This window comes from Danio rerio, chromosome 16 (assembly GCF_049306965.1).
Source record: "Danio rerio strain Tuebingen ecotype United States chromosome 16, GRCz12tu, whole genome shotgun sequence".
Classification (NCBI taxonomy): Eukaryota; Metazoa; Chordata; class Actinopteri; order Cypriniformes; family Danionidae; genus Danio; species Danio rerio.
The window spans coordinates 11,844,708-11,858,362 of NC_133191.1; the positions used below are offsets into that span (position 1 = coordinate 11,844,708).

At 33.5% G+C, this 13,655-nt stretch overlaps 1 protein-coding gene across 2 annotated transcripts; it reads left to right on the forward strand.

The window, feature by feature from the left end:
- The first annotated feature begins 320 nt into the window (after positions 1-320).
- On the forward strand, positions 321-11,193 carry zgc:198329. Of its 2 annotated transcripts, none has more exon segments than NM_001098246.2 (9): positions 321-450; positions 654-974; positions 3,491-3,766; positions 3,859-4,113; positions 7,113-7,224; positions 8,071-8,105; positions 8,233-8,258; positions 8,683-8,846; positions 10,416-11,189. In NM_001098246.2, coding segments are annotated over 9 exon segments (1,245 nt in total). In that variant the 5' UTR covers positions 321-398; the 3' UTR covers positions 10,420-11,189.
- Positions 11,194-13,655: the final 2,462 nt, after the last annotated feature.

Genomic DNA, 13,655 nt, shown 5'->3' on the forward strand with positions numbered 1-13,655 from the left:
CTGGATATATGAGGTAATGTAAAGTTAAAATTTTACATAATTAAAACATTTTTGCTACTTTACACTTGTATACTGTATACTGTACAACTTTCTAACTATTAAGCACTTGAAAATATCACTATGTAATATATGTAATATATTACATAATTCGCTTAAAGTGAGACGTTTTTTTCATTGTATCAGATGTGGTAGAAATATAGTGAGGGGTCTTTGAATGTCGATTTTGACCATGAAGGGTCTTGAGGTAGCAAAACAATGTTGAGAACATGCAGCACTAGGTGGCACAGTGAGCTCTCTCTTCATTCTGTCTCAGCAGTCTCTGGATAAGCAGTTTATCATTAACTGAAAACTGAAGTAAATAGTTCAGGTGGCTTGAGCTGACAGATGAGAGATCGATCATGATGGTTTCGCATGGTTTATTCTGGACACTGTGGATGGTGGCCTGTTTTGGTGAGTCCTTTAACAAATTACGAATGTTGATGATTGTATTTCTATTTAAAGAAACTAAAGGTCTTAGCTAGTTCAGTCTTAATATGTTTACATACTAATGATAAAGCCTAACTGTGCATTTCATTGCATATGGTTGTTTTTCTTACTTGTCTTCTCTATTTATTTTAATTTTATTCCTGTATTTTTTTCATTTTTGGACACAGAACAATGTTTGGGCCAAGATCTTCAGTTTCCTGAGCTGAATAATGGAGCAGTAGGAGGAAGTGTAAAGTTCACCCCTAATAATCCACCATCAACAGCGATCAACCAATTTACCTGGCAGTTTGAAACAATTCTTATAATGACTGGAAAGCCTGATTCACCCACAGTATCCTCAGAATATCAAGACAGAGTCTTTTTGGACAAAAACACACTCGCTCTGGAACTCTGGAATCTGACTCTCAGGGATTCAGGATCATATAATCTGTCTGCGAATACTGTTAATGGCGATGAAATTAGAGAACAAACTTCACTACAGGTGTATGGTGAGTGTGTTGCTTGTGATTGCCACAAACCATTTGAGTTAAAAAAAAACGTATCGGTAACAGTTTACAATAACAGTACATGAATAATGATGTATTATAATGTAAACAAAACATTAGTTTATTATGAAGTAATGATGAGTTAAGGTCTGCACTAATCATGAATTAACTTTAACATGTTGTTAATTAATGTATTAATAATCATTTAAGTTTAAGCTAAATGTAACCAACATGAACTCATGAGCTGTTAATGTATAGTTATATCATGACTTTACTTGGAGGGGCACATCACTATTAACTCATCCTTAACTACTCATGAACTCCTGTTCATGTTGATGTTGACAGAATACTTATCTGGTGTTATTCAGTGTAAACTCACTAGTTGGGTTAATGATGATGGGTTAATGATGATGTGCCCCTCCAAGTAAAGTCACAACATAATTATAGATTAACATATCATAAGTTCATTATGGTTAAATTAAGCATAAACTAATGTGGTAATTAATACATTAATTGACAAACAATCATGTACTAACAAGTAATTAAGGTAGCTGTTGTTCTCACATGAACTCATGTGAATCATGTTGAAGTTAAAGTTAGTTATTTATTAGTGCACACCTTAACTCATCGTTAATTCATAATAAAGTAATGTTTAGTTTACATATTAATACATAATTATTTATGTACTGTAATTGTAAAGTGTTACCAACATATCTCTATGAGTACTGTGAACTTATTCCATTTAAGTTGAAGCAATGAGGCATTTAATTAACTCATAACCTTCAACACTGAGTTCAGAACTCTTTTCAAATAAGTACAATTAACTTTCAGTCAATTTTGAGTTAACCACACTCATTTCATTTGATAAAGATGACTGTTCACAGTGAATAAAATTGTATTTAAATTTCTTTTTTATTTACTATGTCTCAAATGTAATTTAACTAATTGACTCAATATTACTTAAATTCAAATATATCCTAATGCAAATATTACTAACTTAAAAACTCTTTTTTTTGAGTCAAACTGGGTCTTTAGCTTCTAACTTTTAGCTTTATTTTAAAATATTTAAACGCATAAAAATGTCATACATGCTATCAAATGTCTTTTATTTCGTACACAATCATTGCTTTTTAAGTATATGCAACTGTCTTGATAAATGTCACATAGTTAAAAATATAATTGTGAAAATTCTGGAAAGTTTTTGCAGACAAAAAAAAACTTTTTTTCAACAGTTTATCTGAACTGATTTACAAAACCAAAATAATGTAATTTAAGGCAGGGACTTTATGAAGAAGTGTTATTAAATTACCTAAATTACTTTTAAAAAATAAAAAGTAATCCCCTACTTTACTTGTTCAGCAAACAAGTCATTTAATCACAGTAATTAATCTCTTTGTAGTTGTTTCTAGTCAGACAAGGCTTTTCCTACGATGGTTGAATTTGCAGTTTTTTTTAAAGTTTTCTTAATTTAACTATACACTAGAGAAAGGGATGCCCAAACTAGGGCCCGTGAGCCGAAGTTGTCCCACAGTAACCTTTGATCTGGCCCTCTATCCCATCTGAGAAGAGAGAGAGAATGGGGAGTTTTGGCAGGAATGCCTTTAACAGAGTTAGCTATTTCGAATTTTACATAACTTTTTTTTTTTTGACTGTAACTGAAATGAAATGTTTTTAATTAATTGTTGTGAATGAATCACAATAAAAATGAAGGATAGTGACATTGCAGAAGACATTAGCAAGCAAATCAAGGCAACGTGTATTTTTTTAGTGTTAGAAATGGGATTGTTCATGTTTTTTATTGTAAGTTGTTCATTATAAAATGTACAAAATATTATAATTATTTACACAATAAAAGTATTATAAATTTAATAAATTATAGTATTATTTAAATTGTATAATGAATTATAATAATTAAATCGGAAATTACATTGACAGCTTTACAGTTTGGTATATTTACCTCCAGCCCACCACCCTCAATCAAGTTTAGATTTTGGCCCTTCATAAGAAAAGGTTTGTTTACCCCTGCACTAGAGCAAGCATGAACAATTTCATTAGGGACCATATGTTCAAACATAAATAAGCTTTTTTTGTCAATGTCTTTACCATCTTGAACTATGTCACGTTAAAACCAACGCAATCTCATGGCAATTCGTAACTTTTTAATTTAGTGGCTAATTCGTATGAATTCGTACGATTTAATTCGTACATTTTAGTATGATTTGCTTATCACCCAATGACGATTGGGGTTAGGGGTGGGGTTAGGTGCCTCGCCTCCTTTTCAAAATCGTACAATTTCGTACGACTGAAATTGTACGAATTCGTACGAATTAGCCACTTAATTGGCAAAACGTAAAATACTTACGTTTTCTCATGAGATCAGGCTGGTTAAAACAACACTTTTGATCACTGGCACCACTGGCTTAGTCTATATACTGTAATACATCCTGAATGCTAGTAAGGTTTACACAAAACTATTTCCATGTAGTGGCCTGAAAAATATTAGTCCTTTTCTCCCACAGAAATAATATCTGATGTGACACTTACTGGTCCACAAGAAACATTTATTGAGGATGAATCATCTGCTAACATCACCTCTAAGGGAAGTGGCAACATCACCTCTGTGCAGTGGATGAAGGATAACAGTCCTCTGTCTTCTAGCAGCAGAATCATCTTCTCATCTGATAACAGATCAGTGTCCATTAGTCCAGTGGAGAGATCAGACACTGGAGAATATCAGTGTACATACAGTAACCCTGTCAGCTCTGAGACGGCAAAACTCACCCTGATCATCAATTGTGAGTATCTCAACATCAGAGCTGATGAAATCTAGACATTCTTCAGCTCTCAGTTTGTTCCTCTAACAGTGAGTCTCTTGTCTGTGTTCTAGATGGACCAGATGGTGTTTCTATTGAGGGTCCAAATGTGGTGGATTTAGGGGTTCAAATATTTCTGTCTTGTTCTGCAAAGTCTGAACCTTCTGCTTCATTCAGCTGGACGTTTAATGGGTCAGACACTGGTGTGACCACAGACAAATACACCATTGATAAGACTGACTTCAACAACAGTGGAGAATACATCTGTACAGCCTTTAATAGAGTCACAAACAGAAGAGAATTTAAAACACATGCTTTACTAGTTCAAGGTAAGCAGCTACAGCTAATTCTAAATGTATTTTCAAATGTATTTAACCACTGACTGCTTTGATCTGAATTTACTATTTTTTTTAAAAGAAGCATTGTTTTCATTTATTTAAAAGTGCCCTATGAAGAAAATCTGAGCATATCTAGTTTCACTTGAACAATAAGAGTTCAGAACATGAAAATGGCCATACTATGAGTCTCAAATGCCTTTGATTTCTAATTATCATGTAAATTCCAAGAACGTAAAAGAAACAGGCCAATTAGAACACAGTACAGACTAGTTATGCTGCTATTCATTAGCATGCCCTCAAAATTTGCCTGTACTTTAGGTTGCATTCTACATCATTTGGACTTACACGAGCAGCTGTATCATCAGGGGACGAGCAGCCTAAACACAGACTGATATGTTGCACATGGGATCATTAACATTTTAGCATGCATTCCATGAAATAAGCTTAACATACTCTGCCATTTTTGATAAGATTGATAATACAAACACATATTTGAAAACTGCTAAGGGTCTATTTTTATATATTCATAAATAAAACAAAACAATATTTTATTTTAAAATTAGTAAAACAGACAGGAGTTTTCCTGTGTCTTCTGTCAACATGACTGGCAAACAAGTAAAAAAAAACTGCTGAATCTCTGCGAATATTTGCTTCACGACAGAAACACCTGCATAAAGCCTGAAATGTGTATCTTTAATCGTGGCAACTCTTTTTAAAAACAGATGTTGTTTGGTTAATGATTCTTATGAAACAAATAATTCAAGTAAAAGTGCATAATTCTCCAGTTTGAGCTGCACTGCTCAGCATATATATGTACACCCCTCACAAATCTATCTTTTAAATTCATATTTTTATGGGAAGATATACAATATTATATTTGTGCATATACATTAGATTAGTTAGAGGCCAAATCTGGAGCTTAGCAAACAAAATATCTTACAATAACAGTCCAATTTATATGTTAGAAAAATATTAAATACAAATTTAAAAAAGAGGGGGAAAAAGATTTTTAATTTTAAATTTTGTAGTTTGACTTTTTTTGCAATATTAAGCTTGACTTAAATTGTATTATCTTTCAATTTCTAAATATATTTGGTGAATAAAATATTAGTTTAATAAATATATATGTTTAATAAATCTGTTTTGTTTAAATGCACCAAAATACACAGCCTATATTCACTGAGAAATTGATAAAATTATTAATTTTCAAAATGGAGTCTACTTAATTATGCTGAGCAATGTATTTATCTGCTCATTAGTTCCTGCCTTCCACATTCAAACACATACATGACGACAGCCTGTTTGAATTTTGAATGCCCACAAATAAACCCAGGACCTCTGTGAAGAAAGTTCATTTCATTTTTATAATCAGGAATAAATTGACATTATGCCTTATATGACTTCATGAGACCACTGCGATCGGACACTGCTTTATTTAGAAGGTGCATTTTATTTATTTATTTATTAATTTATGTTACCATAGTTGAACCAGTCAAAAGTTTGAAACAAATCTCTCTGAGTCTGCAATTATTTGAGCAAAAATAATCTGTAAAATTAAATATTGTTAAATATTATTGAATTAATTGTTTTAAATGGTAATTATTCTCTTGATCATATCTTTCATCACCACCTCAGTGTCTAAAAATCATTCACAAAGTATTCTAATATGCTTGATTAATGTACAAGAAACACCTTTTATTGTGATTATTTATTGCAAACACGTGCAAACTCAACACAGAAATGCTTCCTGGCCCAGCGAACTTGGCGGCATGCAGTCAAACCACAAAGTAAACCCCGTTGTGTTAAATTTGACAAATGAAGTATGATTACTTTGTACATGTTTATGTATACATCTATAAGTACATCTATCTGTATGTGTGCGTGTATGAATGAGAGAGCAAGTGCTGAGAACTGTTCAGTGCTGAGCTCATTAATATTCATCACCAATCCAAATATGGTCAATAAGGACCTTCTGATCCTAGAGGTATTTTATGGGGCAATAAATGAGCATATAAAATGGATTCTGGAGAATTTTTGAACTTACCCACCTACACCCCAAACCAAAAAAAAAAAAATTGTTGAATGAACATGATTTAATTGTGGCACCCTTTATGCATCTAATCCAATCAAGTAAACCTGAACTGCTTTGAACATGTTGTATGAACACAAAGCACATTTGTAGATAACAAATTAAACAAACAAATTAAACAAATTTCTTCTTTAATATTCTGATACAAAATGTTATATAATATCCAAAATTGTAATATGTAATATAAAATGTATAAGAAACATTTAGCCAACAAAATAACTTTGGCTCTTAAGAAAACTGATCCACAAGCAATACCTGTAGGACGTTAACATCATTTTTTTTACCAATTAAGTTTAAACAGCTTTCTTCACTTTGGTACTCCTATTCAAAATTTAAAAGTATAAAATGTATAGGAAACATATAGCCAACAACATAACATGCATAACATTCAAGCTCTTGGGAAAACCAATTCCCAAACTGTGCCGAAAACACGCGGTGATACTTCTTTTTGTTGTTTTCGTATGGTGACATCCAAACGCACTATCGCCACCTACTGATATGCGCGAAGTGACTCTCCAGAGTGAGAGTTGTCGATTTGAAGCATCTCAGTCTCATTGAATCAACATGTTCTGATCAAATTCATTTGATTATTTCTTGATTCAGTTTCAAATAACATGAATTATTTATTTAACATACGTAAACTTGATTTGTTCTTTTCAATCTGACAAATTTTTATTTTGTAAATCCAATACATACCTAGTTGATTTTTTTGAGTGTATGTAGATATCAGTGAATAATTTAACTTATTGATTCAATGCACTAAATGGCACTTTTAATTCTAAGAAAAAATATACTGCTTTCTATATTACATGTAATTACTTTATGGTTTAATATCTTTTTTAAGCGTTTTGATGAAAATTTAAATGTATAATGTCGTCTTTTTGTTGTGTATCTGTCTTAGCTGGAGGTGGAGGACTATCAGGAGGAGCAATAGCAGGGATTGTCATTGGGGTTTTAGTTGCAGTTTCAGGCATTTGTGGCCTGATTGTCTATTTAACAAAAACCAACAAAATGTAAGTAATCTGATGCATCATTTAGTTTGTAATCACTGCCTCCAGATTTTAAATTTACATAATGCCAATGAATGTTTTGTTTCTTTAGATCAACCACACATGACTGCATTCTGACTGAGTCTAAACAGTGCTTCATTTGTGGATGAATAATTGACGTATTAAGATGGCAATTACAATAGAGATAGCCTTTATTTTTTGAAGCAGCAAGGGTGGTCACACTTTATTTTGATGTTCCGTTTGTTAAATTTAAGTTACATCGCATTTACATCTACATGCCAACTAATTCTTATTGGATTAAGTATTAAGTTGGGGTTAGGGTTAGGATTAGTGTAAGTAGACATGTACTTGCAAAGTTTCTTATAGTCAGTTAAATGTCTGTTGAAGGAGCAGTATCAGCAGATATTAAGGAGACAGTACTAATACACAAATGGACCATCGAAATAAAGTGTTACCGCAAGGGTCTGTGGCTTAAAAAAGTATAATGGATATACTGATTGCACTGATAGTCAATGTTAGTCTTATTTGTTGTTGAAGTCAAGGTTTTGACTGCAGTTAAAAGTACAACAGTATAGGAAAAGTACAGAAAGAACAAAAAATTTACACATTTATTAGTAAAGTAGCATTCCTGAAAAAAAAAACTACTTGATTACAGCAATTTGATTATTTGTAGTTTTTTCACACCTTTTTTTTTTTTTTAAATATTGGATATTTCAAACATTATAAAACCACATTGAAAACTACAGTATTACTGTAATAAACTTTTTTTTTTTGCTTTTTTGGGAAATGAAGAAATGTACAAAGTTAAACACCATGTTTTAACAAAATGTCATTGTCTTTACACTGCAGCCCAAAGCTAAAGAGAGAAGCACAAAGAAGTGAAGGTGCAGTATGTTTGCTATTATATAATGTCTACATTTGATTAAAAATAGAACTTTAGCCACTACTGAAACTATTGATTGAGCTAAATTTCTCTAAGTCTCTAACTCAATGAATGTTTCTTTCTTTAAGCACCAGCAAAAAGCAAAGAGAAAACCGTGAGTGACTTTGTATTTTTATTTCAACCACTTTTTCTCCAGAGGCCAAATTGAATGCTGTTGTTTGACTGACATAATAAACACTTACAGGAACAGCACCTTTCAGTAATAGTATATGGAATTCAGTCATTCATTCTGTTATCTTAGTGTTATCTTAGAGGAAATTAAAGTTGATTTTACAAAGTTGAGATGGATGTATTTTACAGTCTGCTCAAATGGACTTTAAACTTTTACAAACTACTTTACAAAGACGTGCCTTGAAGACAGAATCTGACCTATAGATACTGATAAAAACAAAACTATGATTGCCACAGCACACAGCATGCCTCCTGTTTCATGTTTTACATATCAACAACATGAACACTGTATTCATCATTATTGTGCCTGACATTGTGATTATAATTAAACAAAAATCTGTTTGTAGGACTCAACCTATGTAAACATCCCTGGTCACCAGATGACTAGAGGAGGTGAAACGGCTCAGGGGAAGGGCGGTGATTCTGCAATATATATGAATATGAAAACAGATCCAAATAGTAAAGAAGATGAGTATGTAAATGTAAAACATGGAGTTCCAAGCAGTCAAAGGTGAGCAGGTAGATTCAATTTCATGACGTTAAACTTCAGTCCTGCCTATTGTAGAACATCATGCTCAGTGGTGGAAAGAGTACTGAAAAGCATACTTAAGTAAAAGTACCATTACTTACCTAAAAATGTAGAGTGAGTAGAGTAAAAGTACCTGTTGTAAATATTACTCAAAGTAGGAGTAAAAAGTATCTCTTTTAAAAGTACTCATGAGTAGTGAGTATTATGCTGTTAAAAGTTGATGCATCTACATGTAATTTGTGGATGTGTGTAAACATAACATTCTGTAGTGCATTTAGTTATTGCCCAGCAGGCACACAATGCAATAAAACGTTAATATATAGGTAAGATTTAGTTTGTGATGTCAGGTGACCAAAATTCAATGTCTAGCTAGCATCTAAGGACAACATTATTTTGATGTCCAATAATGACATCAAATGACGTTGATATTTGGTTGATTTTAGGTTGTTAGAATGTGACCAAAATCCAATGTTGAGCCAACATCTTATGCCAACATCCTATTGACGTCAAATACTGACATTTATTCATCAGTTATGGCAACCAAAACTCAACATCTGATAGACGTCATAGTGGTAATGTCGACACATTGTCAAGCTGCAACATCATTAAAAGTTGATATTTGGTTGGTTTTACGTTGGACATTGACATCGGGCTGACGTTGAGTTCTGATGTAAACCCTATTTTCATTTCCAAACAAAATGCAGCATCTAGACGACGTTAGGGTACAATTTCAATCTGACATCATGTTGACGTCTTGTGTCTGCTGGGTTTTTAAGGCCATTTTGGTCATCATACAGTAAATATCCATCACTTCTCATCAGTGACATGCATCTAAACCAAGGGTGCCATACTCGGTCTTGGAGGGCCGGTGTCCTGCAAAGTTTAGTTCCAAACCCAATTATACACACCTGGGCTAGCTAATCAATCTCATACTAGGCTTTCTAGAAACATCCGTGCAGGTGTGTAAAATCTGCAGGATATTGGCCCTCCAGGACTGTGTTTGGGCATCCCTGATCTAAACAGTCTCTAAGTTAATGCGTGTAAAGATTTTGAACATCTTCTTGGACACTTTTAATGCTTCCAAACAGTTTGCTGCAATGTAAAGTGCACATTTCTTGAGGTACTGTAGTTCATTATGATGAAATTTACCTTCTATGTGTGATTTGATTGGACGGGAATTACAGGACTGATTTTTCTAATTTCCATAGACAAGAAAAAATTAAGTAGTGACTGCAGGTTGAAGGAAAGTAGTGGAGTAAAAGTAAAGATACAGCACTACAAATGTACTCAAGTGAGAGTAAAAGTACACATTTTTAAAACTACTTGGTAAATTACAATTTAAATTGAGAAAAACTACTCAATTACAGTCATTTGAGTATTTGTAATAAGTTACTTTACACCACTGATCATGCTACATGAATGTTTTGAATGCAACACAAAATGTTAACAAAATACTGTAGTCTTGCAGTAAATCGGAAATAGTGTAGTTACTGGTATGTACATACTGTATAATGTCCCCATTTAGTTACCAAACACTCTTTTTGTGTGCAGGTGAAAAAATGAAGATAAAGATACCAAAATTCTACATCTGCTACAAGATGGACTGAGTGTGTGTGTTAAAGGTGGCAACCTGTATATATGTCATATTACCAAAATACCTTTTGATTTTAACTTGTGTTTCACACTGGAAAATGAGATCAAGGCCACAAATATTTCTAATAAAAAAAAAAAATTCGCCATCAGCCATATGCAGCCATGCTAAGATTCAAAACCTCTCGTTTACTCGAAAAAACATTACAAACTAAATTAGAACAAATTCCAATACAATAGACTGCTGTACTTGCAGGTGATATACAATAAAATAGAAAGCACATGACATACTTTTTACATACTCCTAAATGCTTCTTATTAAATGTTTATTTACAGTTTTTAAATCGCTTGGTGTAATTTGCTATTAAATACTGTTAGCTACTATTGCTTCAACCAAACAGTTTCTCTGAAATGATCAGCCATATCTTCACCGTGCTTGCACTGGGCTAATACATACATAACACAATGAGCTTATACTTAAATCACTTTTAGACCTGAACACAATGTCACCTAGAGATAATAAAGAAGGAAGTAGTTTTGCTTTATCATAAACAGCATGTTGTGATAATAATATTTATATACTTATAAAAAAGTTGTATTATCTGAATATTAAAGTATATTGTTTATCATCTTTCCAATTAATACGATATAACTACTGTCATGTTATTTAAAATTCAAAAACAAAAACAAAAAATTGTTAAAGAGAAAATAAAGTGTAAAATATCTTTGTTGTCATTTCTATTCTGTGTTTTGAGTATTTAATGCCAAACTGTTTCTTTTTTTCCATAATGGTGTGTTAAATGATATAAATTTATCAGAACGTGTATTGAAGAAGTGGTGATCATGACTCTCAGAGTTTCACTTTTACCATTTATCCTGTGTTTTGTTGAACACAAAAGAAGATATAATTTTTTGAGCGAACAGTGACTTAAATTGTAAGATTTTGAAGCATTTTGAGTATTTAATTTAATTTAATAGGTCAGTATAAATAATGCATCATTATTCTAGCTTTATTTAAAAATATTGGGAGTTACCTTTGATCTGGTTCATTTATTCATTTGTTGCCCCAACAATGATCATTAATGCAGTAAAAATATGATAAGCAACATAACATTTTTACACTGTGTTACATCTGTCCTCTGATGAAATACCTGGTTAAAGGTTTTGCGTCATTACTTAGGTTATATCAAAGCCATCTCATGGAAATTCATAACTTCTTGATTTTGTGGCTAATTCATATAGTGGCTTACAGTATTTGTATGATCTCATACATTTTATTATGATTTGCTCATCCACTATGACAGTTGGGTGTAGGGGTGCGGTTTGGCATGCCTCCTTTTAAAATCTTGAATTTTTGTACGACTGAACTTATATGAATTCATGAAAATTAGCCATTAAACAGAATGTAAAATAGTTACGTTTCCTTAAGCTCAAATCATGTTCACAGGAGCACTTAGATGGAGCAGTGAGATTTCAACTCTTGTATTTTATATTGGACTTTGCTGTGGATGATCTTGGGTTTTGTAGAGACATTTTAGTAATTCAATTTTGTGTTGGCCTACTATTAATTTTAACTCCATGAAAAAAATGTGCCAATGTCCAATTTTTATTTTTGCTGGGCAAGTGCCTAAATTACTTGGCAGTTGTAGCTTCTTGATGTTTCTAAATAATGTAGTAAATTTTAATAATTACTTGGTTTATATAGAATACTTTATTTCATTTTTTCCATTGGTTAATATTTAGGTCAAGATCTGCCGTTTTTCTGAGCTGACTAATGAAGCGGTAGGATGAATTGTGAGGTTCACCTGTGATAATCCACCATCCAAAGAGTTTTTGCAATTACTTGGCAATTTGGAACAATCGTTATATTATCAGGATGACCTGATTTACCCGTAGTAGTTTTACCGTATAGAGTAAACAATACTAGTGTGAACTCATTTTATTTGCTGAAATGAACTGCCTTAAACTGAGCATAAAAGGTGTAGCTGAAGGTGCTGGACAACATGGTTGAGAATCCACGTGCAGCTTTAAGAAGAGCTTTAAGTTGATCAGCCTGGTTTTAGAGAGTGTTTGGCCACTTCCAGGCTAACTTCCTGCCATTTCCAGCCTGGTCTTAGCTGGTCAGGCTGGAATATGACTTGCTAAAACCAGCTACAACCAGCTTGACCAGCGTGGTTTAAACTGGACATAGCTGGTTTGGCTGGGCTCCCTGCCTGGTTAGGCTGGTCAAGTTGGTTTTAGCTGGCCAGCCTAACCAGGCTAGGAGCCCAGCCAAACCAGCTATGTCCAGTTTAAACCAGTCTGGTCAAGCTGGTTGTTGCTGGTTTTAGCTAGTCATATTCCAGCCTGACCAGGATCCACATGCATTTTTTTTAAGAAGTAAGTCAGGCAGGCAATGGTCAGACACAGGAGCAAAAGGGTACATGCAAGAGAATCCTGAAGTGTAGTCAGGTTACAGGCAAATTATCAATGTAGGCAGCAGATATCATAAACAAAAGACCTAAGCAAGGGTCAAACAGAAAGGCTAAGCAATAAAAACTGTTTTGTAATATTACAAGGTAATAACCAACAAAACTCACCAATGTGACTAAGGCCCCGTTTACACTAGTGCGTTTTAGTTTGAAAATGCATAAGTTTTGCTACGGTTACGCCATCCGTCCACACTACGCCGGAGTTCTCGAGCGCCGAAAACGGAGCTTTTTGAAAACGCTGGAGATGCCGTTTTCATTCTAAAACGCTGCTGCTCCGTCTTAGTGTGGATGGGGAAAGACGGAGACATCTGAAAACGGAGGCGGGGCTGCAAACGTTCGCCTATCTGATTGGGGCTTTTCCTCAATATTAAGTAGCCCACACACACAGTTCAGTCTCGCATCCTCTTCTTGTAAGTTAAGACTTCGCAAGTTTGATCAAGGCTGCAGTCTCTTCTTCTCAGTTTGATATGGAAAACAGACTATACCGAGGACACGGGTAAATCTTCAAAGGGAACAGTGTACTTTATAACTTCATTCACATCACCTTGGCTACGTTGTTTCACTTTCTCAACAATAAAATGTAAACATGATTTAAGGAACTGCCTATTTTCTTTTTAATATTAGCAACTTAACAGACAGCAGAAATGTTGAGGAGTCGTGCTGCATATATGAGCGTCATCTTCACTGTGTGGATATTTATAACAAAACGGAGCCTATAACAACTGCCTCC